This window comes from Xenopus laevis, chromosome 3L, assembly GCF_017654675.1.
Source record: "Xenopus laevis strain J_2021 chromosome 3L, Xenopus_laevis_v10.1, whole genome shotgun sequence".
NCBI lineage: Eukaryota > Metazoa > Chordata > Amphibia > Anura > Pipidae > Xenopus > Xenopus laevis.
The window spans coordinates 132421588-132449461 of record NC_054375.1 but is presented as its reverse complement, the minus strand read 5'-3'; the positions used below and the strand labels follow the sequence as shown (position 1 = coordinate 132449461).

General features: G+C 38.0%; 1 protein-coding gene across 2 annotated transcripts in view; it reads right to left on the bottom strand.

Annotated features, from left to right (window-relative positions):
- Nucleotides 1–3082: 3082 nt before the first annotated feature.
- prom2.L (prominin 2 L homeolog) overlaps nt 3083–27874 on the bottom strand; it is a 36447-nt gene continuing 11655 nt past the window's right edge. Inside the window, 17 exon segments of one of the 2 annotated variants that reach the window (NM_001170451.2) lie at nt 3083–3664; nt 4855–4961; nt 6602–6691; nt 7656–7724; nt 10128–10208; nt 10654–10707; nt 14706–14798; nt 16484–16555; nt 18101–18247; nt 21237–21321; nt 21603–21694; nt 21775–21898; nt 22000–22149; nt 23724–23883; nt 23978–24041; nt 25065–25139; nt 26586–26785. In NM_001170451.2, the coding sequence (NP_001163922.2) occupies nt 3571–3664; nt 4855–4961; nt 6602–6691; nt 7656–7724; nt 10128–10208; nt 10654–10707; nt 14706–14798; nt 16484–16555; nt 18101–18247; nt 21237–21321; nt 21603–21694; nt 21775–21898; nt 22000–22149; nt 23724–23883; nt 23978–24041; nt 25065–25139; nt 26586–26785 (1757 nt within the window). In that variant the 3' untranslated portion in view covers nt 3083–3570. 2 annotated transcript variants of the gene reach the window in all.

The following is a 27874-nucleotide window of genomic DNA, read 5'->3' as shown; positions in this document are numbered from 1 at the left end:
AGAAATTAAACCTTTTTTACATCTCTCATAATATTGCCATAAAAGAATTTACAGATGCTTTTACATTACCCATCTGATCCCCATGTTCCTCTATGAGGGGGGCTGCCATATTTGAGCTTCAGTAGTCTGTTTAGGAACTTCAAGTTACTTACAAACACAGCCTGTATGAGTCAAAAACTATCAACATGAGCTATAGGTAACTTTTGATGTACATTAATATTTTGATTAAAAAATTTTTGTGTCATTATCACTTTAAATAGGCAATTCTAATAATAATAAGGGGTGTCCAAAGTTATGCACTTTGGCAAAAATAATATAAATGCAAGTTATACACTAAATGGCAATGTGTTGGGAGTTTCCTTAAATGAAAAGGATCTAGGGGTCTTTGTAGATAACACGTTGTCTAATTCTGGGCAGTGTCATTCTGTTACTACTAAAGCAAATAAAGTTCTGTCTTGCATAAAAAAGGGCATTAACTCAAGGGATGAAAATCATAATTATGCCTCTTTATAGGTCCCTGGTAAGGCCTCATCTGGAGTATGCAGTGCAGTTTTGGACTCCAGACCTTAAGAGGGATATAAATGAGCTGGAGAGAGTGCAGAGACATGCAACTAAATTGGTTAGAGGGACGGAAGACTTAAATTATGAGGGTAGACTGTCAAGGTTGGGGTTGTTTTCTCTGGAAAAAAGGCGCTTGCGAGGGGACATGATTACACTTTACAAGTACATTAGAGGACATTATAGACAAATAGCAGGGGACCTTTTTACCCATAAAGTGGATCACCGTACCAGAGACCACCCCTTTAGACTAGAAGAAAAGAACTTTCATTTGAAGCAACGTAGGGGGTTCTTCACAGTCAGGACAGTGAGGTTGTGGAATGCACTGCCGGGTGATGTTGTGATGCTGATTCAGTTAATGCCTTTAAGAATGGCTTGGATGACTTTTTGGACAGACATAATATCAAAGGCTATTCTGATACTAAACTCTATAGTTAGTATAGGTATGGGTATATAGAATTTTAATTAAAAGTAGGGAGGGGTGTGTGTATGGATGCTGGGTTTTCATTTGGAGGGGTTGAACTTGATGGACTTTGTCTTTTTTCAACCCAATTTAACTATGTAACTATGTAACTTATGGCCATATAATATAAATGTTTATATTGCTCGGCCCAGTGAAACAAATACTGTAAAAAATATATTTTTTTCCTTTTATAATCACAACACACAGGGATTCAAGTATCCTCAGGGTCCAGCAGGCATGTCATTTTTATATGCCATCAATTGTGCTTTATACACACACATCTGTCAGGGAGATCCAGGGATGTTCTGTATGAGTCACACATAGGCCTTAAGGTTCTTACATGCTGGAGAGTTTTCAGATAGTTTGTAAAAAACCCTTTCATGGGCCTAGATACTATTAAAGCTATAGTCCTACAGTAGGACATTTGTAAACTAGAATAGCTTATTTGTTAACACGATTGCTAATGTACTGAGCCACTAACAAATCAAAAGAGTGAAATACAAAATTCTATTATGGTGGAAATGATGTACATTATGATAAGCCCCTGGGCATAGTTTCAGTTTTAGGATTAAAGGGTCAGGAATAGAAAAAACTGATAATGCCCTGTATGCATTTACACATAGCATGTTTACTTTGTGTGCAGTTCCAAGAATTCTGAAACATTTAATAATTCAGTATGAGACAGAACTAAACAGGGATTTAGTACATAACTATTTCTGTAAAGTATCCAATAATGGTCTGAAATAATGGTCCTATACAAACAATACCAATAGTTGTTTCAGTGTGTTTTTATTACAAATTTTCCAGAACATTACAGAACAAAAACATCTTATACTAAATTATATCTATATAAAAGTGTGGAAATTTTGGGTCAGAGAATAGTTAGGCAGAAAAATAAATAATTAATGGATAGACAAGAATGTACAAAGTAAAGTATTGGGTTCACTGTGGATCACTGCTTGGGGCCCTTACTCAGTGGGTCCCAATTCCCCAAAAGAGCAACAGTGTTTGTAAGAAAATTTGCTGGAAAACTCAATAATGAACTACAGGTATGGGACTTGTAATCCAGAATGCTCTGGACCTGGGGTTTTCCAGATAAAGGATCTTTACGTAATCTGGATCTTCATCTTCATACCTCAAGTCTACTAGAAAATCATGTAAACATTAAGAGGGTTATTTATCAAGTTGATTTTTACCTGAAAAATTTGAGTTTTTTAGGAGTTTATATTATACCCCAAAGCTGGAAATAGCTCAAATTCAAAAATACTCCAGCTAGTCAATAACAGAGGCCCTTCAACCATGTGAAGATGTTTGTAGCCTTCACGATGTTTGTTTTTTTTTTTGGTGGGTTTCACTTGAAAACTCTATTAATTTGAGCGATTCGAGTTTTTTTATTGTCGAAAACTTGTTTCATTTGAGTTTTCGGGTTCTACATAAATAAGAGGTTAGTCTGGGATGCACTAATACAACCCAATGGTAATAGTATAACCATTTCAATGCTACCGTTTTTTTTAAAAAGTCTTCCTTTACAGATTTTTAGAGTCTTTCTAGCTTTTGTCTGGTTCATAAAAAACTTTTATCTTTGCCATTATTTCCAATGAGTCTTGGGATTTTGGGTCCAGTTAGAGAAGAAATCATCTTTAAAAGGTATTAAAATAATGGGATTTTCATAATACTTTGACTAAATTTCCATTCCATCCGCTATACAGAAACCTGTTATCCAAAAAGCTCTGAATTACAGGAAGGCAATCTCCCATAGACTCCACTTTAAGCAAATGATTCTGATTTGTAACATATATTTTATTTTCCTTTGTAATAATAAAACAGCACCTTGGTCTTGATCTCAACTAAGATATAATTAATCCTTATTGGAAGCAAAACAGCCCTATTGGGGTTATCGAATGTTTAAATTAATTTTAAGTACATAATATATAGAGATCCAAATTATGGAAAGATCCCTTATCCAGAAAACTTCAGGTCCTCAGCATTCTGGATAATAGGTCGCATACCTGTACAGCAGTAACACTTTCAAATAATTTTATCTCCAATGAAAAAAATGTGGCAATTCCAACATTGTTCAATGTTTATAAGTAGGATCCAAAAAAATTGTTGTTGTTTTTAATGTCAATCAAGAAAGTCACCCCCTAACAAAGCATCATGTATTTTTGAAGTCATTAAAACATACCCCTGAATTAGAGACAAATCATAAACAAGAACATTTATATTTGCAGTGGATGTCCCTTCACAGAGACATTAAACTCCCGTAGGTCCTTACCAGGTAGTTATTTTTGCAATGACCATCAAAATCCCTTACCACATCCCATTACTCTCTTGCCTTGTTATACCACATCCTATTATGCCCTTACCATGCCCCCAGTCCAGTATATAAATCTGAGAGTCTCCTGAAAAATATGGGTTGACAGCTCCCAGTACAAACAGAACACCCCTATGACATTCCATTGACGTTAGTCTTAACGAGGTCCGTTGTCTTCGGAATGTTAGAGAAGGTCCGACTGCAGCAGTAAAAATCCATTTGGTTGTACAAGTCTTTACAGTATTTCACTGGTCCTGATATTTTGAATAGCAATAGGATGGCTCTTTCCTGGCAATGGGAATGGGTTCTCTTCTTCCAGACAAGAGTTACTGCAGGCAGATGTGAGAAATGGAGAAACAAAAGAGGGTAAGAGCGATGAAGCTAGGGAGACATGCTGTGCAGGAAAGGCAGAAAATCAGTGAAAAGAAGAGAGGGGAAAAAAAGGCAAATAACATGGCAGAATATTAAACAGAAGGGAAAGTGACGAAAATATTTCAGTTGCATTTACCCTGAACCCAGACGATAAATATAACTCTTAATTCCTGAATAGTAAAAAGCACATTACCAATAAGTAATGGGTGAATTTATCAGTCATGCATGGATTCGCGGCAAATTTTTGGATTTCGACTATTGACTTTAATGCATTTGGACAAAAGAGTCGCGCGTGCAAAAATTGTTGCACGCATAAAAATAGTTGTGCGTCAAAATAATTTGGGCGCCCATTGACTTTAATGCATTTTGGCAAAAGAGTCGCGCATATAAAAATTGATGCTCATTTTAAAATTGTTGCGCGTCAAAATAATATTGACGCCTAGTGACTTCAATGCTTTTCGTGAATTTTTGCAAAGCGAAATGGGACAGATCCGCCCATCACTATTGACATTGCATACTTTATAGTCATATACATATTACCCTGTAAAACGAAAGGCCAAATGTATTAATATTACCAACATATATTTATTAAGCATTAACATATTCTGCAGTGAGGGGCAATATTTAAATCACAGGCATGGGACATGTTATCCAGAATGCCAGGGAGCTGGGGTTTACCAGATAAGGGATCTTGGATCTCCATAACTTAAGGCTACTAAAAATACTTTAAACATTAAATAAACCCAATAGGCTGGTCTTGCTTCCAATAAGGGTTCATTAAATACAAGTACAAGGTACTGTTTTATTATTGCAGAGAAAAAGGAAATCTATTTAAAAATGTGAATTATTAGGAGATTTGCCATAATTTAGAGCTTTCTTAATAAAGGGTTTCTGGATAATGCATGCCATACATGTAATATACTGTAAAACTATTTGATAATTCCTAATATCCTTTTTTTTTACAGAAGCAAATATATTATTTATTACTTTGTTCCAGGACATTCATTTCTGTCCTTCCTCCAACTTTGTATCTTCTACTTTACCCATCTTCTACTACAACAAAGCACTGTCAACCTGAATTCTATTAGCCCAATGGAAAGATTTGAATAATATATCCATACATGTTTGTAGAAATAACTGTGCTCACCTTGATGTGGGTTTGAGTTTAGTGATATGCTCCACAGATTTTATACTCAAAAGTATATTGGGGATCAGGAAGAATGTGCACCAGGCAAGACAGAACCAGAAACCATTCTAAAGAAACAAAAAATTAGCCAAAAGATAATAATCAGCTCTACCTTTCAAGGGCAACAAGGATAAGAATGATCTATGGAAAAGATAGAGTATATGATGTAATGACCAAGAGGGCATTTGTCTTTCTTTTTTGTCATTTACAACATGGAGGAGATTTATGGAACAATTCATTGATTGGGGATAAAAAAAGCAAAATGGATCAATGGAAGGTAATAGTGCAGGGATTACCCATCCGTTATCCTTCTACTGCTAATGAACTGCAATTTCCAAGTTGTGTTTACTACAATGAACAGAAGATATGAAACATGTAAAATATTCTATAGGCTTTTGGGCATTAATGCAGGTTTAGGACTGTTTGATAAGGAGCAATAGGAGTGGTTATAGGATGAACAATGATTATAGGTATTTTAGGGAAAGTCAAATTGATGAAGGGAGAATGTGGAGAAACGGATCTTTAGGTGTTGCTGGTTGGCAGCATCTCCTAGATCAGCTAAAATGGGGAGCCCCGACTTTTTATAACTCTGAGCCAATGCAAATGTAAAAAAAAAGTGTTGTGATTGACTATTTGGTGGCCCCTAATGGACAGGCAGCCTACAGGAGACTCTGTTGGACAGTACACCTTGTTTTTATGCAACCAAAACTTGCCTCCAAGCCAGGAATTAAATAAAAAGCACCTGCTTTGAGGCCACTGGGAGCAACATCGAAGGGGTTGGGGAGCATCATGTTGCTTTGATATAGGTATAAGCTTCCCACAAAGGTAGCACGTTGAGCAAGTTAGTAGAAACCAAAGAATCCAGGAATACAACCATAGTAAAAAAGTGCAGGGTGAAAGGTAAACCCTTTGTCAAACAAATCCTGAGATTTGTGTTGATCCTTAGGAGGTGAAACAATCCCTATCAGAATCTCCATAATGCCACTGGTATGAAAAAAAAAAAATCTAACTGTCAGGCCATTCATTGGTTGAGCATTATAATATGTTTATTAAAACCAGCCTCCTTGTGCTAAACCTTTTCTTAAAACTATTCTTAATGCCAGGAGATAATTTATAATTTTTACTAGCTCTCAATGTACAGGATCATTTTGGCATCTTAAGATGAAACCTCTTCTAATTTTCAACAGCTGCCATTGTGTCCTCTAGAGATGTCTACTGGTAAGTAAGCCACCACATAGTTCATTGTATGGACCCTTTGTATATTTAAACATTATGATCATATCTCCCATACTTAAATCCCTCTTCACACATATAAACCATTCCAACTTATAACTGAGATGTTCCATTTCCAATGCATTCATAAAGTAATGCAATTGATATGCTCTACTGCTCTCTGACAGGAGCTACTCGGCACCATGGCAGTTTGCATTGCAATGTAAGGATGAAACTGATAAGCTGGAGTCATAGGGGAATTGATAGGGAGTGGTCATGTGGATAACTTGTAAAAGTGAGGGAGATTTATATGGAAGTAATGATAGATGAGTGAGAAAAATCAGCTCTGTTATTGATTAACTGAGGCAAAATTGCTGTATGGAATAAATGGAAGGGCTACAGGGACATGGGAGGGCTGGGCTTACTATTAAAACATATAGGAATGGGATGGAAATATAAATTATACACAAATGGGATTTTCAGTGTCTGTTCTCACCCAGGGATTAGTTATATTGTCACACACTACGGTGCGTATGTTATCGAGAGTCCGAGGCACCGACTGGCAGGAGGAGATATCTTCTGTTATCTGAAACAACAAGAACTATCAGCTTTGCAAGAAGTGATGATCTCTGCATAGAAATATAAGGGACAGCTGATAGACTGGTATGTTCAATACAGCCTGACAGTTCCCTACCTTCCTTGATACCAAAGATCCTGTCTTATCTCGCACATTATTCTCTTGACATTTTATACTCAACTAGCCCTGGAGATCATGCTAACAAGCAGAAAATCACTGAGCATGAAAAATATCATGGGCAGAATTCATACTTTCTAGCAGGGATGCCTAGATAACAAAGGCCTTTAGTAGCCTTCAACATGAGCTCAACATGAGTCATTCAATCTAGATTGAGGGTCGCAGCTTTTTAAGGACTCAATTAATACATGGGGAGGCCCAGTTATCAAAGTCTGAATTTATGTCAATACAATATTATCTGAAAAAAACTCCGACCAAACCAATACAGGTTTTTCTGGCTTATTTATTAATATATAAATTTTGTTTGCGGGAAAAAAAAAACCTCCTGTTTTTTTTGAATTCCGATTTTATACTAAAAAACCCCACAAATTTTCCAGATTTTCAGCATTCGGAGTTAAATAAGTAAATAACCCCCATAATGTGATAGGCAAATCTGGTACCTAGGTTCAAGTTTAACCACCTGTATTGTATAGAGCTGTAGGGGAACATTTATAGGTGCTTCTGCCCATGTAACAGTGGAACAACTCTGGGTTGTTAAACACAACCTGACTTTATTGATCAGTTTTCCAAAAAATAGCACAATTGCACTCCTGAACTTGCTTACACTCCATGGTGGCCGGACCTTGGAGTTTGGCCTCACTCGGCCAAAAACCTCTCCTTGAACCACTGCCATAATGGCCTGAACTTCTCATCTTGCCTACCCTTATATAACAATAATAACATTTTAAGTGCACAGAAATAGTATCAGTGGCATATTAAAGTTTTTAATAATTCAAGGTGACCATTTATAACATACCAATTTTGTTACCCATTCCAGGTACTGAGTGAAGTATTCTTTGGCTTTATTGAGAAGGCAGAGACTTTCCTGGAAATAGATACACAACACACAATATATTAAATGTCTTAAACTCCTGCCCTCCTTAAATTGTCCCCTCTTAACTTCATTAGGTTTCTTGGCACATGAGAGTGATTATTGACTTCCATTGGGGAGAGATCTCTAGGAGCATTCCTCACTATAAAAATCATTAGTCCACTTTAGGAGACAGATTTTTTTTTCTATCATGCCAATGTATGATGTGTGTTCCTACAGCGTGAATTCTATCAAAATTCTAAAGACTTAAAAGCCTAATGGAAGGCAATTGGAGCACGTTTTTCCATTTAGTCCATGTTTGCTTGTAAACCCTGTTCATATAACTTTAATCCACATATTCATAGATCTTCTGGATTCTGGACATTTGTGCTCCCATTAAACACTTGTAATGTCTCAGATATTCTTCATCAAAACTGTGGTTTTAATTTACGATTTAAAATCTCCTCTCCCCAAGAGAGAGAAATAATCTTTATTTAACTAAGATCAGTTTCAAAATTTCATTTTTCTGATAATGACATTTCTTAGGCCTTTTGGTACTAGAACTTGTGAAATACACAAATGGTATATGTTTTCTCTGTTTAGAAGGGTCTGCCTTAAACAAGTTCCCCATGGTTCCTACTAAATCTGATGATCTGATATTGCTGCCAATGTTGTTTATAGATGAGATTATTTCTTTTTTGTGCTATCGTAACCAGATTGTCCGAATATTGGAGAAAATGAACCCCTCTGCTAAAAACTTCACCAAATTTTTCCAAAATTTTTGGAAATATTGTGGTAGACTTGGGAAAACCAAAAAGGAGAACTATAATTTAGAAATGGAGATGCAAAATAAGACATATCAAGAACCACTCTGATCTTGAACTACTTTGATACTATGATAGTAGGCATTATTCACTTCTGTTGGCAGCACCCAGACTCATCCTATATTCTTTCAAATTGAAATTAGAATCTTATTAAAATGAAATTCTGTAATAGAAACCTGCATCATAACTTGCCTATTCTTGCTGGGAACTGTCTGAGAACAAATACAGGTATGAGACCTATTATCCAAAAAGCTTGGGTCCTGGGGTTTTCCAGATAAGGGATCTTTCCGTAATTTGGATCTCCATACCTTAAATCTACTATAATAACATTTAAACATGAATTAAACCCTCCAATAAGGAATATTTTTTCTTACTTAGATGGCCTTCCCGTAATTCAGAATTTTCTGGATAACCGGTTTCCAGATAATGGATCCCATACCTGTACGAAGTTATAGGTAGGGATGGGCGAATTGTATGGTGTCATGTGTCAAAATAAAAAGACGCGCTTCAAATTTTTTTTTGCCGCGCAACAAAATTTTTTTGACGTCCATAGACTTTAATGGGCGTCAGCGAAATTTTGCTGGTGGCGAATATTTGGCGAAACAGGTCAAATTCGCCAATCCCTAGTTATAGGCCATTGACCTAGAAGCCTTGATTTTCCACCTCCTTCTGAATCATGGGCTTTGGATCTTAGAACGCCTCTTTTGACCACAGATAAAACACCACATAAGCTTTTCTGGGTTGAAGAGGTGGTTCACAATATAAATAGTACATCATAAATAATAACTTTTAGAAAATGAAAATATTGAGGGGTTTATTTACTAAAATCTCTTGGTTTAATTAAAAAGCTCGACCTAACTCCCATCCACGATTTTACCTTATTTATCAGTAAAATAACTCAAATAAATCAGATTGGGAAAAAACTTGATAATCTCATAATCATACGATTTTCGCCTAAAAACATTTCGAATTATCGGGCTAAACCTATAACAGACCACGATATCTTAAAATTGGTTAAAGGACATCTCCCATTGACTTGTACATGACTTAGACAGGTTTGATATGTCAGGTTTTCGGAATCAGGCTTTTTGCAGCATCGGGGAGATCGGGAAATCTCAAAAAGATTTTGCATCAAATAGCCCAATAGAGAAAATAAATAGTTTTAGTAAATAACCCCCTATGTGTATTACTTATGTAGCCTTCATATATACTTATATACAGATATTGGTCCCTGTTATTCAGAATGCTTGGGACCTGTTTTTTTTTCCTGGAGATAAGATTTTGCTGTTATTTGGATTATTTTACCTTAAATTTACTATAAAAAAAAATGTAAACATGAATTTAATACAATCAGATTGTTTTGCCTCCAATAAACATTAATTATATCATAGTTAGGACAAGGTACTGTTTTATTATTACTAAAAAATCATTTTTAAAAATGTGAATAATTTGATTAAAATGAAGTCTATGGGAGACGGCCTTCTCATAACTCAGAGATAACAGATCCCATTATTACTATTAATTATTTCAGTCCTGACCAACACCATTTTTGCCCAGTCTCACAATACAATCTGACTACTGGATTATGCCTTACATTTTTCAGCAGCTGGATGATATCGTTAATCAGTGTTTCTTTTAGGGACTGGACATTCTTTATGGTATTGTTGATATTTGCCTAAAGAGACAAAAATAATAAAGCATATACACATTTAACTATACAGATAATGCAAATGAGACCATATTTCATTCATGCCAGATGATGTTGTGATGGCTGATTCTCTTAATGATTTTACGAGTGGCTTGGATGATTTCTTGGACAGACAGAATATCAAAGGTTATTGTGATACTAAACTCTACAATTAGTATAGGTATTGGTATATAGAATTTATGTGAATATATGGAAGGGTCGGTGTGTGTGTATGGATGCTGGATTTGATTTGGAGGGGTACTTGATGGACTTTGGTCTTTTTTCAACCCGATTTAACTATGTAACTATGTAACTGCTAGGGGGCTGCATCCTGGCAAGAGCTGCAGGACAGCAGATTGGACGTTTTTGATGGAGATAATCGGTTTGATACAATATAATGTAATACAATAGGCACACAGAATGGAAGACCCACCTGCAGATTAGGGACCAGTTCAGCCAAGGAGTTCAGACTGTCATTTAGTTTACTCTGCAAGACAAAACAGAAGGTGGAATGTCTGTGAGATTCTCTGTGTTTTAAAAGGATCATAAATAGGGCAAAAGGGAAAACATCTCTTGTCTTGGAGCAAAACATCTTCCACAGTTATGTAATATACTGCATAAGAGAGATAAGCACAATTTCTCACGCAAGGTGATAACCTAAAAAAAGCCCCTTAATGAGAATGCAAAGGCAAAAAAATAAAATCCCATTTTTGCTTTCTTTAATGAAAAAGAAACCTATCTCCAATATACTTTAATTAAAACATGCGTACTGTTTTTATAAGAAACCTGACTGTATGCAGTGAAATTCTCCCTATATTTACTGCTGTGGATAGGAATTGTCAGATGGTCCCTAACTGCTGAGCAGGGAAACAATCATACTTATGAATAGCGGGGGAGCCCGCCTTACTTCCCAGCCATGCAGAACTCAAGCAGCTTTGTTTGTTTCCCTGTAGAGCAGTCGGCGACTGCGTAGAGATTTGTATTGGATTTTATTTTTGCCTTTACATCCCCTTTACTGTTTCCAACTCCAGCTGCAGGGACAAAGATCATGGAGCCAGATTTAAACAGATAAACTGGGATTCTATTTGGAGGATTATTTTGCTAAATTGGAGAAAGTTTGTATTTAACAATACAAAAACTATAAAATCCACATTAGATTATATGACAACACAGGACCCTGTGGAGTCTGTATATTCTGATTGTTAATCAGTCTTGCTGTATCAGTTTATGGCAGATATTATTTGACTTGTGCTGTTTTAATAATTTATGATGATCCCTAAGCAGCCCAGACCACACTGAGCATGTGCACAGTCTTGGTCTTGCAAAGATGTTTAACAAAGTTACAAGATGGTGACCCCCTGTAGCAAAGTTTGAAAGCACAAATCATTTGTTTGATTAGGCTTGTGGTGCAGTAAGTTCATGTTTATGTTTAGTATACAAAGGTTATGGCTGAGGTTATGACCTCAAATACAAAATGCAGAGTGCAGTGCTCTAGGGTACAAGGAAACACTGCACATAAAGGAATGGTTCATCTTTAAACTTCATTTTTTCTTTTTCATAGTTTTTGAATTATTTGCCTTCTTCTTCTGACTCTTTCCAGCTTTCAAATAGGTTTCGCTGACCCCATCTAAATACAAATGCTCTGTAAGGCTACAATTGTTACTGCTACTTTTTATTACTCATCTTTCTATTCAGGCCTCTCCTATTTATATTCCAGTCTCTTAATCAAATCAGTGCATTGTTGCTAGGGTAATTCGGACCCTAGCAAACAGACTACTGAAATTGCAAACTGGACAGCTGCTGAATAAAAAGATAAATAACTAAAAAACCACAAATGATAAAAAATGAAAACCAAGTGCAACTTGTCTCATAATATCACTCTCTACAAATACATCATTGTTAACTCAAAGGTAAACAACCCCTTTATAAGCACATTGCAATTAAAGAAATATGACAAAATACACCAGCTTTTTCTGCTCTTATTACCTTGTCCAGATTAGTAAATAAGACATAGAGTCTCTATTTATATTAACAACCTGATCCTGTCTAATGCATGCAGTAACAAGCCTGACCCTACTGGCTCTATGTAAACCATAAACAACATTCTTTAAAAACTCCACCTCTGAGCAGAACTAATTACATCCTTTGTAGAGAAACTGCTGGCTGCTCATGCTCTTGTAACAGGTAAAACCTGATCTGTAAACTTCCAGTTGCATTAAAAGGAAAGTTTAAATATTTTAAAATATGTGTAAACTATAGTGTAAACTATAGTAACCCCAATCACCCATTCGGCATTTTGCTTTCACTGTCTATTGCAATCACCAGCTGTCAGTGGGACCTACAAACATTGTTGGGAATGTCAGAACTGCATAGCATGGCTTCTTATTAAGTGCCCCCCTCACTGACCTGGGTATTCCAGATGTCTGGGCAATGCTAACAGCCTTTTTAATGCTGCCAACATTTGGTGGAGGAGACATAATGGAGTGGGTTGCTTTGCATGGTGTGGGCTGTGGGCTTCTGGATCCACTGAAAGCACATCGTATTGCTACATTTATACAATCCCATGTTTCGTTCTGTGTTGCAGCAGTTGGGGAAGGTTCTTTCTAGCTTCAGAACCATAATAATGTCCCCATGCACAAACCAAGCTCTGTACAGAATGAGTTTGCAGAGATGGGAGTGGAAGAACTTGCCTGGATCTGCACAGGGTCCTCAACCCAATTGAACACTGCATTGCACTGCACTGAACACTGCATAAATTGCAAGAATGAGTGTGGGCCAGGCCTACTTGACAACACTGGTGCCCAACCTTTCTAAATTTCTTGATGCTGAATGGAAGCAAATCCCACCAACAATGTATCTGCGTCTATTGGAAAGCCTCCTCTGAAAGTAGAGGCTGCTTATATAATATATATTATTAATTGCTTACCTGCTGCAGATCATAGCATCTATCATGTTGGATGTCAAGGTCCTGACTCCCCCGGCAGGTTAAGGCAGCTATAAATACTATTGTACCCTGGTGCATAGTGCGTAGCACAATACATGCATTTCTCATGAGCAGCCTTAAGGCCTAAACTCGTTAAATACATAATTTCAGTACTTTTGCACAACAACTGCAGCAATGTACGCCTGCCAGCTGAATTAAAAACCTGTTTTGGGTTTTGATTATGGATGTATCACCTCTCCATGCCAGTCAATACAGTAAAACACCTTGATTTTGAATAGAGAGCTATACATTCAGCAGGTATGTATTTCAATCATGCATGACTATAGCTAAATAACATTGTGCTTGTGATATTTATTACCAAAATATTTCTAAATACAGCATTTAGATTAATAATAGCCAACACATAATGGCATAAGGAATCATAATTACATTTACTTATGTATCAGAGCTATATGGATCCTATTAGTGGTCTTAGCTGGACTTCATTTTGCTTTTAGATTTTATGATGGTATCCAATAAGATTTAATAGATAGAGTGGATAAATGGCCCCTATAATTTTCTAATGGCAAAACTGTAAATTAATACATCTAAATAGTTTTAAAAAGAATAAAAGCCCTTTGATATCAGACTTTATAGAAATAACTTCTGGTTATCCAGCTAAACTATATAAATTACATGGTGCAGTATTTAATATACTTGATATAAACGCAATAAGTTTCCTAGCAAAGATATTATAGGCTCTGGAAAATGGTACATGCCAGGGCAGTCCAACTGGAAGTCCAGGGGCCATGTGTACAATGGATTTGTATTTCCTCCAGAATATATTATGTTCCTATGTCTATGAAGGTTTTCATTCATCCAGGTCATGGTATATCTAGTAGAAGTCTAGAGGAGCTGGACTTTCTAATTAATCACTGAAGACGTTTCACTACTCATCCAAGCAGCTTCTTAAGTTCAATGATTATTCAACAAGTCCAGTTGCTCTAGATTTACTTCTACTAGATATTATGGTCCTATTGTCTTCTTTGTAGCACACTGTTCCTTTATTTAAAGGGTAAAACAAGTTTCTGATGCATTTTGGAGGGCAGATTTGTCCTTAATTATAGACACTTATAGGTTCTGGTTCACTAAAGTGAAATACTGGTATAGACTATTTAGGAAAATAGTGGACTAGATCTGCAATCTGGCTCTACAGTTGTTGCTGATTATCATCAACCTGGTTATTTCTGAGTGTTGTGTAAAAACCACAGTGAAAGCACTTGTCAATATATCCATCTATGGTGGGATCTAACAAGAGGTAATAAACAGGTTCAGCATGTGGTCAAAATATAAACTGCAAATGCCCCCAAATGAGGGACAGGTCCCCAACGCCAAGATAAGGAGATATGGCAACCGCCTCCATAATGTGCTTGTATTGGACCAAATACAGTAAGTTGCCTTCTCCTGATGATGGACACATTGCATTGGACCAAATAAGTTGCCTTCTCCTGATTGCACATTGCACAGAGCTCTATCTACTATATCAGAAACAAATGACTCACCAACTGAACCTTTTGTTCTTGCACAGTGGAATTCTGTGTCTCTCTCAAGGCATTGGCTTCACTCTGTAGCTGTTTCCTTATAGTATCGTTGTGCTAGGGTGAAAGAAAAACAAGTTCTACACTTACTGCTTTAGAAAAGAATGCTGAAAACACCCATGATGTCAAAAACACCCATGATGTCAGTTGGGCATCACAAATAAAGCATCTGACTCTTATTCATTTACCGTCACCCATTCAGTGGCAAAAAACTAGCATTGGCTTAATAGTAATTTACAGTAGTCAATTAAGGTGACTAGACATTCACTTTAAAGGGGTTGTTCACCTTCAAATTAACTTTTGGTGTGATTCAGTGATATTCTGAGATAATTTGCAATTGTTTTGATTTTTTTATTATTTGTGTTTTTTGAGTTATTTAGCTTTTTTATTCAACAGATCTCTTGTTTGAAATTTCAGCAATCTGGTTGCTAAGGTCAAAATTACCATAGCAACCATGCACTGATTTGAATAAGAGACTGGACTATGAATAGGTGAGAGCCACAATATAAAGATGAGTAATAAAAAGTAGCAATAACAAGGGGGGGCAGATTTATCAAGGATCGAATTTTGAGGGTAAAAAAGCCCTCAAATTCGACCCTCGAAGTAAAATGCTTCTAATTCGAATATCGAATTTGAAGGATTTTAACGCAAATGCTTCAATCGAATGATTCTAATGATTTTAAGCGAAGGATTTTTAATCGACCAAAAAAAGCTTAGAAAACTGTTGGGGAAGGTCCCCATAGGCTAAAATTGGACTTCGGAAGGTTTAAAGTGTCGAAGTATGAAGTTAAAAGATTTTTTTAAAGAGACAGTACTTCGATTATGGAATGGTCGAATAGTCGAACGATTTTTTCTTCGAATCGTTCGAATCAATTTGACCAATTCGATGGTTGAAGTATCCAAAAAATTACTTCGAAATTCGAGTATTTTTTTATTCAAATTATTCACTCGAGCTTAGTAAATCTGCCCCTAAATGTGTAGTCTTACAGAGCATTTGTTTTTCAGATGGGGTCAGTGACCACCCAGTTGAAAGCTGAAAAAAGTCAGAGGAAGGAGGCAAAAAATTCAAAAACTATAGCAAAGAAAAAATAAAAGCCAATTGAAAAGTTACTTTTAGCTATTCTATAACATATTTAAAGTTAACTTAAAGATGAACCACCCATTTAATGCAGAAAGCATGAGGTACACCTTTAATCAACATTGAAGGAGAGGTCTGTTCACAGTATCTTTAAATCACATGCAAGATTAACAATGGGAGTGGGTAAACTCCTTCCCTCTCTTATGCCAATACCAGTTTCAAACTGGAAAATCTTGGTCTAAACTAGTAATAAGTTAAGTGTTGGGATTTTAGTAAAGGGCCAAGTTATAGTTTTACACCAACAGGACTACCCAACTATACTTAGTGCAGACTATTTGTGCAACTTCCAGATGGTTTAAGTGGAGCGCAAGCATCTTGAGGGGGAGGTAGATAATACTTGGGACTCTATATGGTAAAATATATATATTTAGAGGGGTTGTAAGCTTGCCAGATCTAAATCCCATACAATTGATTAACTGATTTTTAGATGTTCTTTATAATATGCAGAAGGGTCTTTGATTTGCCTGCCTACAGGTCCCTCATAACTAGTATTGATGGTCTACTGTGACCCAGCTTGTTTGAACTATGGGAAGGTAAGGGCAATTACAGCCTCAATGTATCACTGAGCTTAACTTTCATATTTTGGGCCCAGCCAAACAATTACCTGCACGGTTGCCAGGTTTTCCAACATTGAAGCAAGAAGGCCAAGATCCAACATCACGAGAGTATGCTGGGTCTAAAAAAGTAGAGGAAAGGTGTACCTTAGTAATACCAAGAACATTTTTTTTACCATCATATAAAAGAAAGAATGAGGATTTTTCCATTTCTTTGGCTTTTAAGATAAATGTATAATTATTTACACAATAGGGGGTTATATAGTAAATCTATTTTGGATTATATAGTAAATCTATTTTGGATTCGGCTGAAACCCCGAATCCTTTGTGGAATATTCGCCCAAATACCGAACCATTTGGTTCGGTATTTGGACGAATCTTCCATGAAGGATTCGGGATTTGGCCGAATCCAAAATAGATTTACTATATAATCTAAAATACATTTACTAAGACCGGGCAGGATTTCCTATGATTGATGCAGCAACCTGCCAATTGCCACAGCATAGCCTCGCCCCCGATGCCACTGCCCTGCCCCCTTTGCCTCATGGCCCTGCCCCCGTTGCGTCACGGCCCGCCACCTGCCCGGATTGCACCGGGCGAAAAGGTGGCAAACCTAATGCTAATTAGGGGGGAGGAAAGGAAAAAGTGGAAACAATTTTTTAACTGCCCCCAATCTGCATATGGAAATTAGGATTTGGTTTGGCCAGGCACAAGGATTCCTGGCCGAAATCCAAACCGAATCCTGGATTCGGTGCATCCCTACCATATACTAATCCTACATGTATCAGCTAGTCATTATTGTTCTAGTGCAAACACTCTATTGGTTGTTATGGGGTTAGCTTTATTATTGCATAATAACTGGGGTGATAGCTATGCGTAGACCTCATGGGTACACATACAAGTATGGGACCTGTTATCCAAAATGCGCGGGCCTGTGGTTTTCTCGATAATGGATCTTTCTGTATTTTGGACCTTCATACTTTAAGTCTACTAGATAATCATGTAAACATTAAATAAACCCGATAGGCTGGTTTTGCTTCCAATAAGGGCTAATTATATCTTAGTTGGGATCAAGTACAAGCTACTGTTTTATTTATTATTAAAAGAAAAAAAAGGAAATATGATTGAAATGGAGTCTATGGGAGACAGCCTTCCCATTATTCAGAGCTTTCTGGATAACATGTTTTTGGATAAGGGATCCCATAACGGTAATTGCCAAAAAATGCACTGTAGTACATGACCCACATGACTAGGGAAATTGATTGTTTAAGGGACACATCATAGGATCATGGGAGATAAGGAGCTGACCATGCAGTATATGTTGTTCTGTGGCCCATGGGCTTCTAGCTATACCCCTGAATAACATATTAAAAATTACTAGTACCTGTATATCACTACTTTAAAAGGCCATTGTATCAGGCATGTACACCCTGTATTTTTCTAATTATTGCCTAGATGCCTGTACCATTAACCTGTTAAGATATGTATACGAATAAGAAAAGATTTATCTGTGGGGGGGGGGGGATTTCCCTTTATTTCTTCAAGGAATTATAACTTATTATTATGTTTTAGTAGCCCGGTGTTTATCATTGTCCAGCAGCAGAATTTGACTCCCCCCCCCCTCATCGACCGAGTCGTCTCTCCTTGGGATAAGCTGGAATATTCACCTGTGCAAGAATGGTGTTATAAGGTACTTTCCCTATCCCGATGTTGCTATACTCAGACAGCGTCCTTATTGCAATGGTTGTTATTATTGTCAGTCCGGAGAGATCCACTGTGGAGTTGTTGATCTTGCTCTGGATTTCGTCTGTGTACTGCCAGGGAGAATAAAGGAAAAAAAAAAAACAGGTTTAGTGCTTTGCAATTCAGGCAAGGGACACACGTGAGTCATAAACATCGGCACAACTCCTGCGTACACAAAGAAGAATTAATGAAACACCTACCAGTCTGAAGCAACATCTATTAATTACCTTGGATTATATTACATAGTTGTAACAGTTGGCATTAACAATGGCAACAGCCGCCACTGTAGCATCTGCAAAAATATGCAGCGTTACCCAATTTCTTCTTAAAGGGCATGTAAAGGCAAAAAAATAAAATCCCATTTTTACTGTCTTTAATGAAAACGAAACCTATCTCCAATATACTGTAATTAAAAAATGTGTACTGTTTTTATAAGAAACCTGACTGTATGCAGTGAAATTCCCTTCATTTACTGCTGTGGATAGGAATTGTCAGATGGTCCCTAACTGCTGAGCAGGGAAACAATCATACTTATGAACAGCAGGGGGAGCCCCCGCCTTACTTCCCAGCCATGCAGAACTCAAGCAGCTTTGTTTATGACGATCCCTAAGCAGCCCAGACCACACTGAGCATGTGCACAGTCTCAGTCTTGCAAAGATGTATAACAAAGTTACAAGATGGTGACCCCCTGTAGCCAACTTTGAAAGCATAAATGATTTGTTTGATTAGGCTTGTGGTGCAGTAAGTTCATGTTTATATTTAGTATACAAAATACAGCATTTCTAGCCTTATTCTATTTTAGACTTTACATGCCCTTTAAACTTTGACTATGTTACTGATAGCACAGACTCAGGTTCTTAAATGGGTGGTTCACCTTTCAGTATGTGATAACCAAAATCTAATTGGCCTTCTCTTTTTTCTCTTTTTATTATTTATGTTTCTATTTAGGCCTGCTCCTATTCATATTTAAGTCATATTTAAGTCTATGGTAATTTGGACCCTGCAAACTAGATTGTTGAAATTGCAACTGGAGAGCTTCGGTATAAAAAGCTAAATAACTCAAAAACCACAAATAATAGAAAATTAAAACCAGTTGCAAATTGTCTGTCTGCCAGCCTGAAGGCAAATACCTTGTATGCCTTGAGACTTTTAGCCTGTTATAGCGATGGCTAGTGATGAGCAAATGGATTAGCCATAGATTCGTGGCGTAATTCCACATTTTGGCATAGGCAAATTTTTTCGCAAAACTGCGACAAAATTCACTGTCGAAAAATCAGCTGCGACAAAAAAGTCGCAGAGTCAAAAAAGTCGCCATAAGAATAAACTTCCATTTACTTTAACGCATTTGGACAAAAAAAGTCGCAGAGACAAAAAAAGTTGCCACAAGAAAAACCTCCCATTGACTTTAATGCATTTGGAGCGAGAAAAACTGTCATCTGCGTAAAAAACTGATGCTCGTTGAAAATGTTTTATGCCCATTGACTTCAATGTGGTTTGCAAATTTTTTTCTGGGACAGTTTTGCTCATCACTAGCGATAACAGTTGTTAAATGCAGAATTGCAAATGCAAATGCTGCTGAATGATACCTCAGGACAAGTCATTTTGGATATAGAGCAGTGCAATCTTGGTGTTGGTAAGATAGAGCTCTAGGTCTATGACTGTTTTATCGTTTGGGATGGGTAACTATGGTAAATAAAAAGTGACCCACAGATAATTAGTAGGCTTTCCATGCTGGGTTGTTACTTTTTTACTGTTGTTTTCTTTGCTGCATCTACTGCTGCTGTTTATAAGATTGCCCCTTAGCTTAATAGAAATAGTTGATCTCATTAATATGATTTTCATGTGCAGACAGACCCCATGCAGTAAGGAGAGTCTGCATCAAACCTTGGGTCTAATCTGAAATTCAGCACACAAGCTCAGCCACTTGAGGATCCCACTTGGTTTATGTAAATCCGACTCCATATCCATTGTTTATGCAGTTTGAAGCATGAATCACTGATTTTTCTAACATGGAACTACACAGCAGGATGCCCTCATGTCTAATGTCTAATTACAGTGTATTATTGGGAAGGAAAAATTGGCACGGTAATCTTTGTTTTGTAGATAACAGTAAGATGACTGGTATGCTGCTTGTAAGCAGGATTTTTTACTGATCACTCCTGGTGTAGGCCATCAACTCCTGAAAGCTAGGAGGCACAACGGGAAGGATTTAGGCTAGGGGCAGACAGAGTAGAAATCAGCCTGCCGAAATCTGCACGCTGATTTCAGCCCCCAACTGCTTGCCAAATATTCTTGTCTGCTCGTGTCCGGAAGCCTTGTGTTGGCTCCAGTGCAAACAGACTCAGTGGATTTTGACTCAAAGCACAAAGTTTTGCGCTTATTTGACGAAATATGCCAAGTCTGTTTGCATCAAAGCCGACACAGCTAGTGTTCAGGGGGCTAGCGGATTTCGGAAAGCTGATTTCTGCCCTTTCTGGCCCTAGCCTTAAGGAGGGTGTACCCTTCCAAACAAGGGCATCCTGTCAGGCCAACTGGAGGAGCATAATGGTAGGGGAGTATACAGTGGAACAGAGGTAGAGGCAAAACCTGCTAATAAATTGCTTTGCTGAATGCATATGATGGAACCATTTTAAGTCAGAGTAGTAAGTAAAAGCAAGAAATTAATCTTTACAGCCTCAGAACTTGATATAATGCTCAAAATCGCTCCACATTCACTTTATGGAAATATCTTGTGCATTGGTTTGATCTGAGCTGTTGGTCGCCATGGGTGACAATACCCAGAAACCTAGCAACACCCCTGCCAGTGAGTCTCTTGTGGAAACATGAAGAATTTTAAACTTACCCATTGCATGAAAAGTATAAACCCCTACGGGTTATACCATCATAGCACTTCTGGATAGAAACCTAATTTTTACAGCCCAAAAATATATAAATGCAGAGAAGCCTGAATGCATAGTAAAGGCTGCAGTAGTGTTTAATACATGTATTAAATAATGCTATTTAAAAACAAGACATTATACATGGTAGTGGTTTTGGCAGAGATACTGTAGCTGGACTAACCTTAGTGATATTGATAGACTGTATCATGCCAGTGGGGTCATCCATTTGAAGCACATCCCAAAATGGAGCTCCTTCTTTGCACAGCCTGAAGAGCAGAAGGACATGAGTAAAATGATCAGAATGGTCAGGGTTGCAAATCAACCTCATCTAGAGCAGGAATGTCAAACTTTCTAGCAACTAGATAATGTTCATCTTGAACTCCCCAAATCTTACCAAAGAATGTTGTTGTGCAACAAAAATCTTGGAGCCACGAGTCCCAAGTACTGGGTTTGGATGTTGGTGACCTGCAGCCCTTAATATTTTCACAGACTGAAGAGCCAATACCTTGCAAGGCCAATAGCAATAACACCATAGGCAGATACTTACTGATACATACTGCTGATGTTAACATCTTCTCTGAGTCCAAGTGTATTCCTCAAACTTACATTAGGAGGCAGATTATGAGGCTCGTCTAAAAACTGAAAAGAATGAAACGGTATTAAAAACAAAGTTGATGAACACAGGCTGATGCTGTATCTAGCTCTGTCCTATCACTCACACTATATATGTCGCCATTGGCCCAGGGTTCACACACAAGTGTTTGGACATTTCCTCCAACCAGAAAAGTGACATATACAAGGAGTATGAGCAGCCAGGAGAAGCAGAACGACACATAGACTTCCCTATGGGAGAAAGACACAGGTTAGAAAGGTTGAGGGACTCTGGTAGATAGAACTTGACATTAGTGGCTTGCTGGCCATCCCTTTCAGAAAAAACACCTTACCCTTTAAGCAGCAAAGACCCAGTCTGCCTAAGATTGGAACTAACACCGTCCTTCTGGATATAGAGGTACCAAACTCCAAGCAGCAGGCCAAGGAAAGTACAAATGGTAATTAGTAGGAGCACACAGCATAGAGTAATTCCGATTACCCACCTGCAATGGGACAAATGTTACACAAGTGCTCTGTAGCAATACAACAACAATTCAGAGCAACACACATTACAATAGATATATTTAACAGGACTACGCAGTAAAGAAGATATGCTTTAACTGAAGCACAAGACTTGGGGGAACTAAGAGTAGATAAATGGAATCGTTCTTTTAAAACAAGGAAAACAAACGTCAGAAGGATAATTTCGGGGACATTTGTTTGTTTATTATGAACTATAAATTTGAGGCACAATGGTTAGGCAAGGACACTTATATATGTGAGAGGTGGTACTTTTTTAAAAAAAAATCCTTGTGAGGATTCTATCACCTTTCAATACAATCTGGCACTTTCTTACCACTTTTTCAATGAAGTCTTTGAATGAGATACAGCCTGTTGCGTTGATAAGGAACAGTGAAGCTGATTTCTGACATATGAACTGTAAGGATCTTGTAAAGTGGGATGCCTATGAGTGATGCCTCCAGTACTGGATGGCCCTACAGAGGCACAGAGAATATGGAGTTCTGGGGTAGCAAAGTGGAAGAGCTGTGGGTACTCTCAGATGTAAAATCTGGTGTCAGAAGATCCACACAGTGTATAAAAGGTAAGGGAGTCTTTTCTGTCTCTGTTTTGGATCTCCTTTTAAAAGGAGGTGATGTAGCAAATACACAATACAAATTGGAATAGTGACTGAACACCAGAACAGGAACCCAGGTGTTGATTTCAGGGATTGACATTATTACTCTTGTGAACCAAAGCATTGCTCAGTGTTACTGCTTATACTGGTAATTCCCAGACTGGGGGACTGGCCTCCATAGGAGGACAAAGGGACTTAGTGGGATGCGGGCAGACTGAATTGGAGAGTTTAGGTAGCATACCTATGTTCTCCATTAGACTGTTAGCTGTGCTTGAAGGTAAATTAGAATGAGATTGGGGGTAACCTCTAGATATTTTTTGGAAGGGGCTAAATGACTTAATACAGTGCTAGTGTCATATCACTTAAACTGTGTTATGGGCTAACGAAGGCTCCAGGCACATGCTGGCTCTCAAAGTGGAGCTTGACCCCAAAAGAAAGCCTGGAGACCACTAGATTATACAGACACTTAATATTGAATATTATTAGAAATAGTAATTCACCTTGAAAAGCAACAGTTTTTTAAGAATCACTGGGCTCCGGCAGCTATACACCAGCCCCATGGGCATTGTTCAGAATAGATATATGCCTCCAGTTTAACCCTTGAAGGCATTGGCCTTCAATCACTGCATAAATGCAACAAAAAAAATGCCTTATGGGCAGCATTGTTGTGATGTTTTTTACTGAACCGAATTTACCTTTTATGGATGAATTATTTTACATATGGAAGATGACAGATTTGCTATAATAAATATTTTTAACCAATCCATCCCAGGAAAGCTGTTGTGTCCTATGGGTATACTTCTCTAGATGCTAGAAATCCATATTCTTTCTACTACCAACAGATGTTAATATATTGTGTGTTGTCACATGTGCCCCCCAGCTCTTCTGTTCTGCAGACTAAATATACCAGGACAGTCTAAAGAAGGAGCAAATATTTTATACCTGTAATACTCATAACGTTCTGCCTCCTTGCCATACACAGAACTCTTTTCTTCGGCTTCCAGCAAGACCTTGTGTATTGGCTCAGTGTATTGTTTGATGGGGACACTGCTTATCATGGAGTTAACTTTTCTCTCAATTGTATCCAATGCTTGTGTTGTTTCTGAAATGAGAGACAAGAGGAACCCGCACATCAGAATATTCTCCATCACGTCACTCTCTTCATATCTGTAGCCTTTGGGAGTCTTAGAACTCACCGCTAATACTTTTGGAAGCCTGCGTGATCACCAGTTTTGGCATTTCATTGAAAAGTCGAATTCCCTAATCGGATGAGAAAGATTCCATAAACCACAGGGTAAAGCTGCACTAAGGAAGAACAGACACAAACACACACAAGTCTAAAGGAAAGCAGGACAGATGGAGAGAGAAAATGAGAGAGAGAGAGAGAGAGAGAGAGAGAGAGAGAGAGAGAGAGAGAGAGAGAGAGAGAATATATTAGGTGCAGAATAATAAGATTGAAAGAAAATGAAAAAAGGTGAAATTACTAAAGGTGAGGAATAATTCTTGCTTTCCACACTACAGGTTATAATACCTGAAACCATATAGAAGCCAGCTGAATAACATACCTGGGGTGGAACTGACTACTGCTACATTGTATCAAGAGTCAGAACCAGAGAACAGTATAAACAAATATTGCTTTTAATTGTATGCCAAACTCTTTGGGGCAAAGTCACTAACGAGCGGAGTTGCGCTAGCGCAGGCTTCGCCACACTATGCCACTCTTCGCCAGGTGAAGTTTCGCCAGGGCAAATTTCAACTTTTTTTGAAGCAATCCTTATCTACTCTATGGCACTTCGCCTGGTCTGAGGTGGTGAAGGCAAGTCTGGCGCAAGAGGTAAAGTTCAGTAAAATGCGCAAGTTAGGGAATTAGCGTAGTTACGTCCCTTCGCCATAGCGCAACTTCGCCTGGCGTAAGGGTGCGAAATAGCGCTAGAGTAGGTCCACTTCGCTAGCGAATTTACGCCAGCACCCGTTAGTAAATCGGCAAAGTAACGAAATTACGTCACGCTGGCGATTTTGTGCTAGCGTTAGGCGCTTCGCCCTTGATGTTTGGATGTAGTAAAATGGCTACAGCACATTTTAGCGTGGGTACCTATTGAATTTCCTGACCATTATGTTATTGTCTTTAGAAGAAGTGGATATTTGGAGGAAGAAGAAGCCTACGAGGGAGCTGAGAGTAAGGGAGGAGAGGCTCCATGGCATGTCACTGGGATACTCAATGAGTTTGTCACAGACCTTTGGAAGTTCTGGGAACAATAAAAAAAAACATGTTCATTCAGTTACCTGCTGAAATATTCCAGTCAGGTTGATTTTCCTCACTTGTGTTAATTTATTCACATAATCATCCAAAGATGGGATCTAAAAAAAGAATAACAAGTACATATTATGCTTCTCATTTCTCACACCCTCTTTCCTGCCCATATGTTTCACATTCAATCCACGTATGCCCTTTATGTTCCTTTCCTGTGGGCCCTTTCCACTAAATGATGAGAAATCTTTCCAGTCATTATCATTATTTCCCCTGTGTGACCAGTGTTATCCTACAGACATTTTTTTCTAGGTGGGCTCAGTGCAGCATGTTGAGTCTCCCATGCTTGCACATAGAGGATATTAGTTCCTAATTTAAATAAGGTTTTTCAGAGGCACCTAATGCTGGGAATGAGATGCTTTCTGTTAAATGTATTTCTAGGCACCAGTAGGAGATACAGCAGCAACATCAGATGTCTTTATTCTAATCCCATGTAGGAACACAAAATGACTCAAAGGATGTGGACACCTACTGTACATAGTAACATAGTAAGTTAGTTTGGAAAAAACATCCATCCATCAAGCTCAATCTTTTATGTCTATATATAACCTGCTTAACTGCTAGTTGATACAGAGGAAGGCAAAAACAAAATCCTCTGGAGTCTCTAATATGCCCCAGAGGGGAAAAAAATTTCTTCCTGACTGCAATATAACAATTCAGACCAGTCCCTGAATCAACTTGTACTATGAGCTATCTTCCATATAAAGCCATCCAACCCCTTCTCAAAGCTATCTTCTGCTTGTCTTACATTTATTTCCAAACCAATGGTATTAATGTGAAATTGGTCTTCTCTTTGTTGCTAAAATAGCCTCTACTCTACTCTTCTTGGAAGGTTTTTAGATTTGTTTCCATTCATGTGTAACAGGTTTGGTATTAGTGTTGGGTGATCAACATAGTTCCAATTCATCCCACAGGAGTTCAGTTGGGTTGAGGTCAGGGCTCTGCGCAGGCCAGTCAGGTTCTTCCACACCCATCACTGCAAACTCATTTTTTATGGACCTCACTTTGTACATGGGGCATTATTGAGCTGAAACAAGAAATAGCCTTTCCTAAATTGGCCACAAAGTTAGAATTTGGCCATATATTGTAAATCTGTCTCTCCTTTACCAGCCCATAATATGCGTCAGTGGGGCAGCAGTGCAGCACAGAATGTAAAGGGCTGCTATAGATGTGCCGGCTGGTAAGACAGGGAACCATATAGACAACTTCAGAGAAGGTGATCCTCATTGTCATAGGCCCACTAAGCCTTAGTCCAAACAATCATCTCTATACAGTATACGTATTTCTAATAATATCTGCCCTTTTGGACCATTGTGGATGAAATCTCAAGTTCCTCACCCAATATTCATGAATTTACCATGGCAAACAATACAAATTGCATCCATATTTAAAATTTGCCTACAGATCCATACACATTTTATAAAGTCAATTTTATAGACATTTTAGCACACATGTAAATGCCCTTTACTTATTTCTTCATATACTAGGGTACACACCTGGCTATAATTCGCAATCTGTTGCAGTTGTGGCATGAGGGCAGCCACTCTGTTGCATGTTTCACATTGGGTGTCAGATAAAGTCCTCTCTAAGTTCTGCCTATGGCGGCTCAGTTCAGCCACCAGTTTGCTCTGTTTCTGCTGCAGGCTCTTCACGGCCACATTTGCATCGACTACAGCCTGCGCCGCTTCTCTCAGTTCTAGGAAAGAATCATTAGAGGGATGTGAAAGGGGAAATGCCGGCACGTGCTCCCAGGCAATAAGCAAAACAATGAGCTACAGCTGTAAAAGAGCCATAAATTACAGCAAAGGACTTAGGGACCAGGAGAATCAATGCAATAATCATTACTGTTATTGGCTGTGGCCATCACATTTATTGAAATAGGCGTTAAACTAATTGAAGAGATCACATTGTTTAATGAAAGTTTGCGAGTGTTGGTCAAAGCCTCGGGAGGTGCCGTAAAAATCACAGACATTATTGAGAGAGCCAATAATTGACATAAATATTGACTCTAAATATTAAACCAGATCTAAAGGGAAACTATAATGTTGAACATTGGAGGTCTCTGTAAAAATATATCATATAAAACAGCCCAGAAACAGCCCAGTCTATGAAAATAGTAGGCCTTGTAAGTATTACAGTCCATCCCCTTCACTCCCACTCAAACCAAGGACTCAAAAACATGATAGGTTACATCAGCCAATGAATGAACAGAGGCGCTATCAGTTAATGTGCGGAGGCAGCATAGAACATAACAAAATTCCTGCCCAGGGTAAAAGATTTAAAATGGCAATATTTATTCATTTCTATAAGCCAATTTGATAAGATTCTTTGATTGGATATCATTTATCTGTTGCTCTCATTTTCCTTTCAGAACATTTAAATATCTTTTTATGAAGAAGAAAGGCAGTCGTTGCAGATATTGCTACTGCAGAGAGGAGGATAAATGAAATGTCAATTAGAGATCAGAACTTGGACTTCAAGAATCATCAAATGAGATGTTGTGAGGGTGATGAACAGATGAAACAAGATTAATTAGTGTCGCGCACCCACATTGGCAAATGCGCATCAGTGACTGGGTGACTCATGCCCGATGCTCTGTTTAAGCTTGTTCCTTATATTGGTACAGTCATAGGGTGAAGGTCTGAATTGTAATAAAAAGAGAATGGACTATTTAACTCTAACAGGGGTTCTTAACGGAAATGCACAGCAGCATAAAATACATGAATACTAAATATTAACCACATTTTATTAATACCCACCATGGAGTGTTGTTCTCCATTATTCC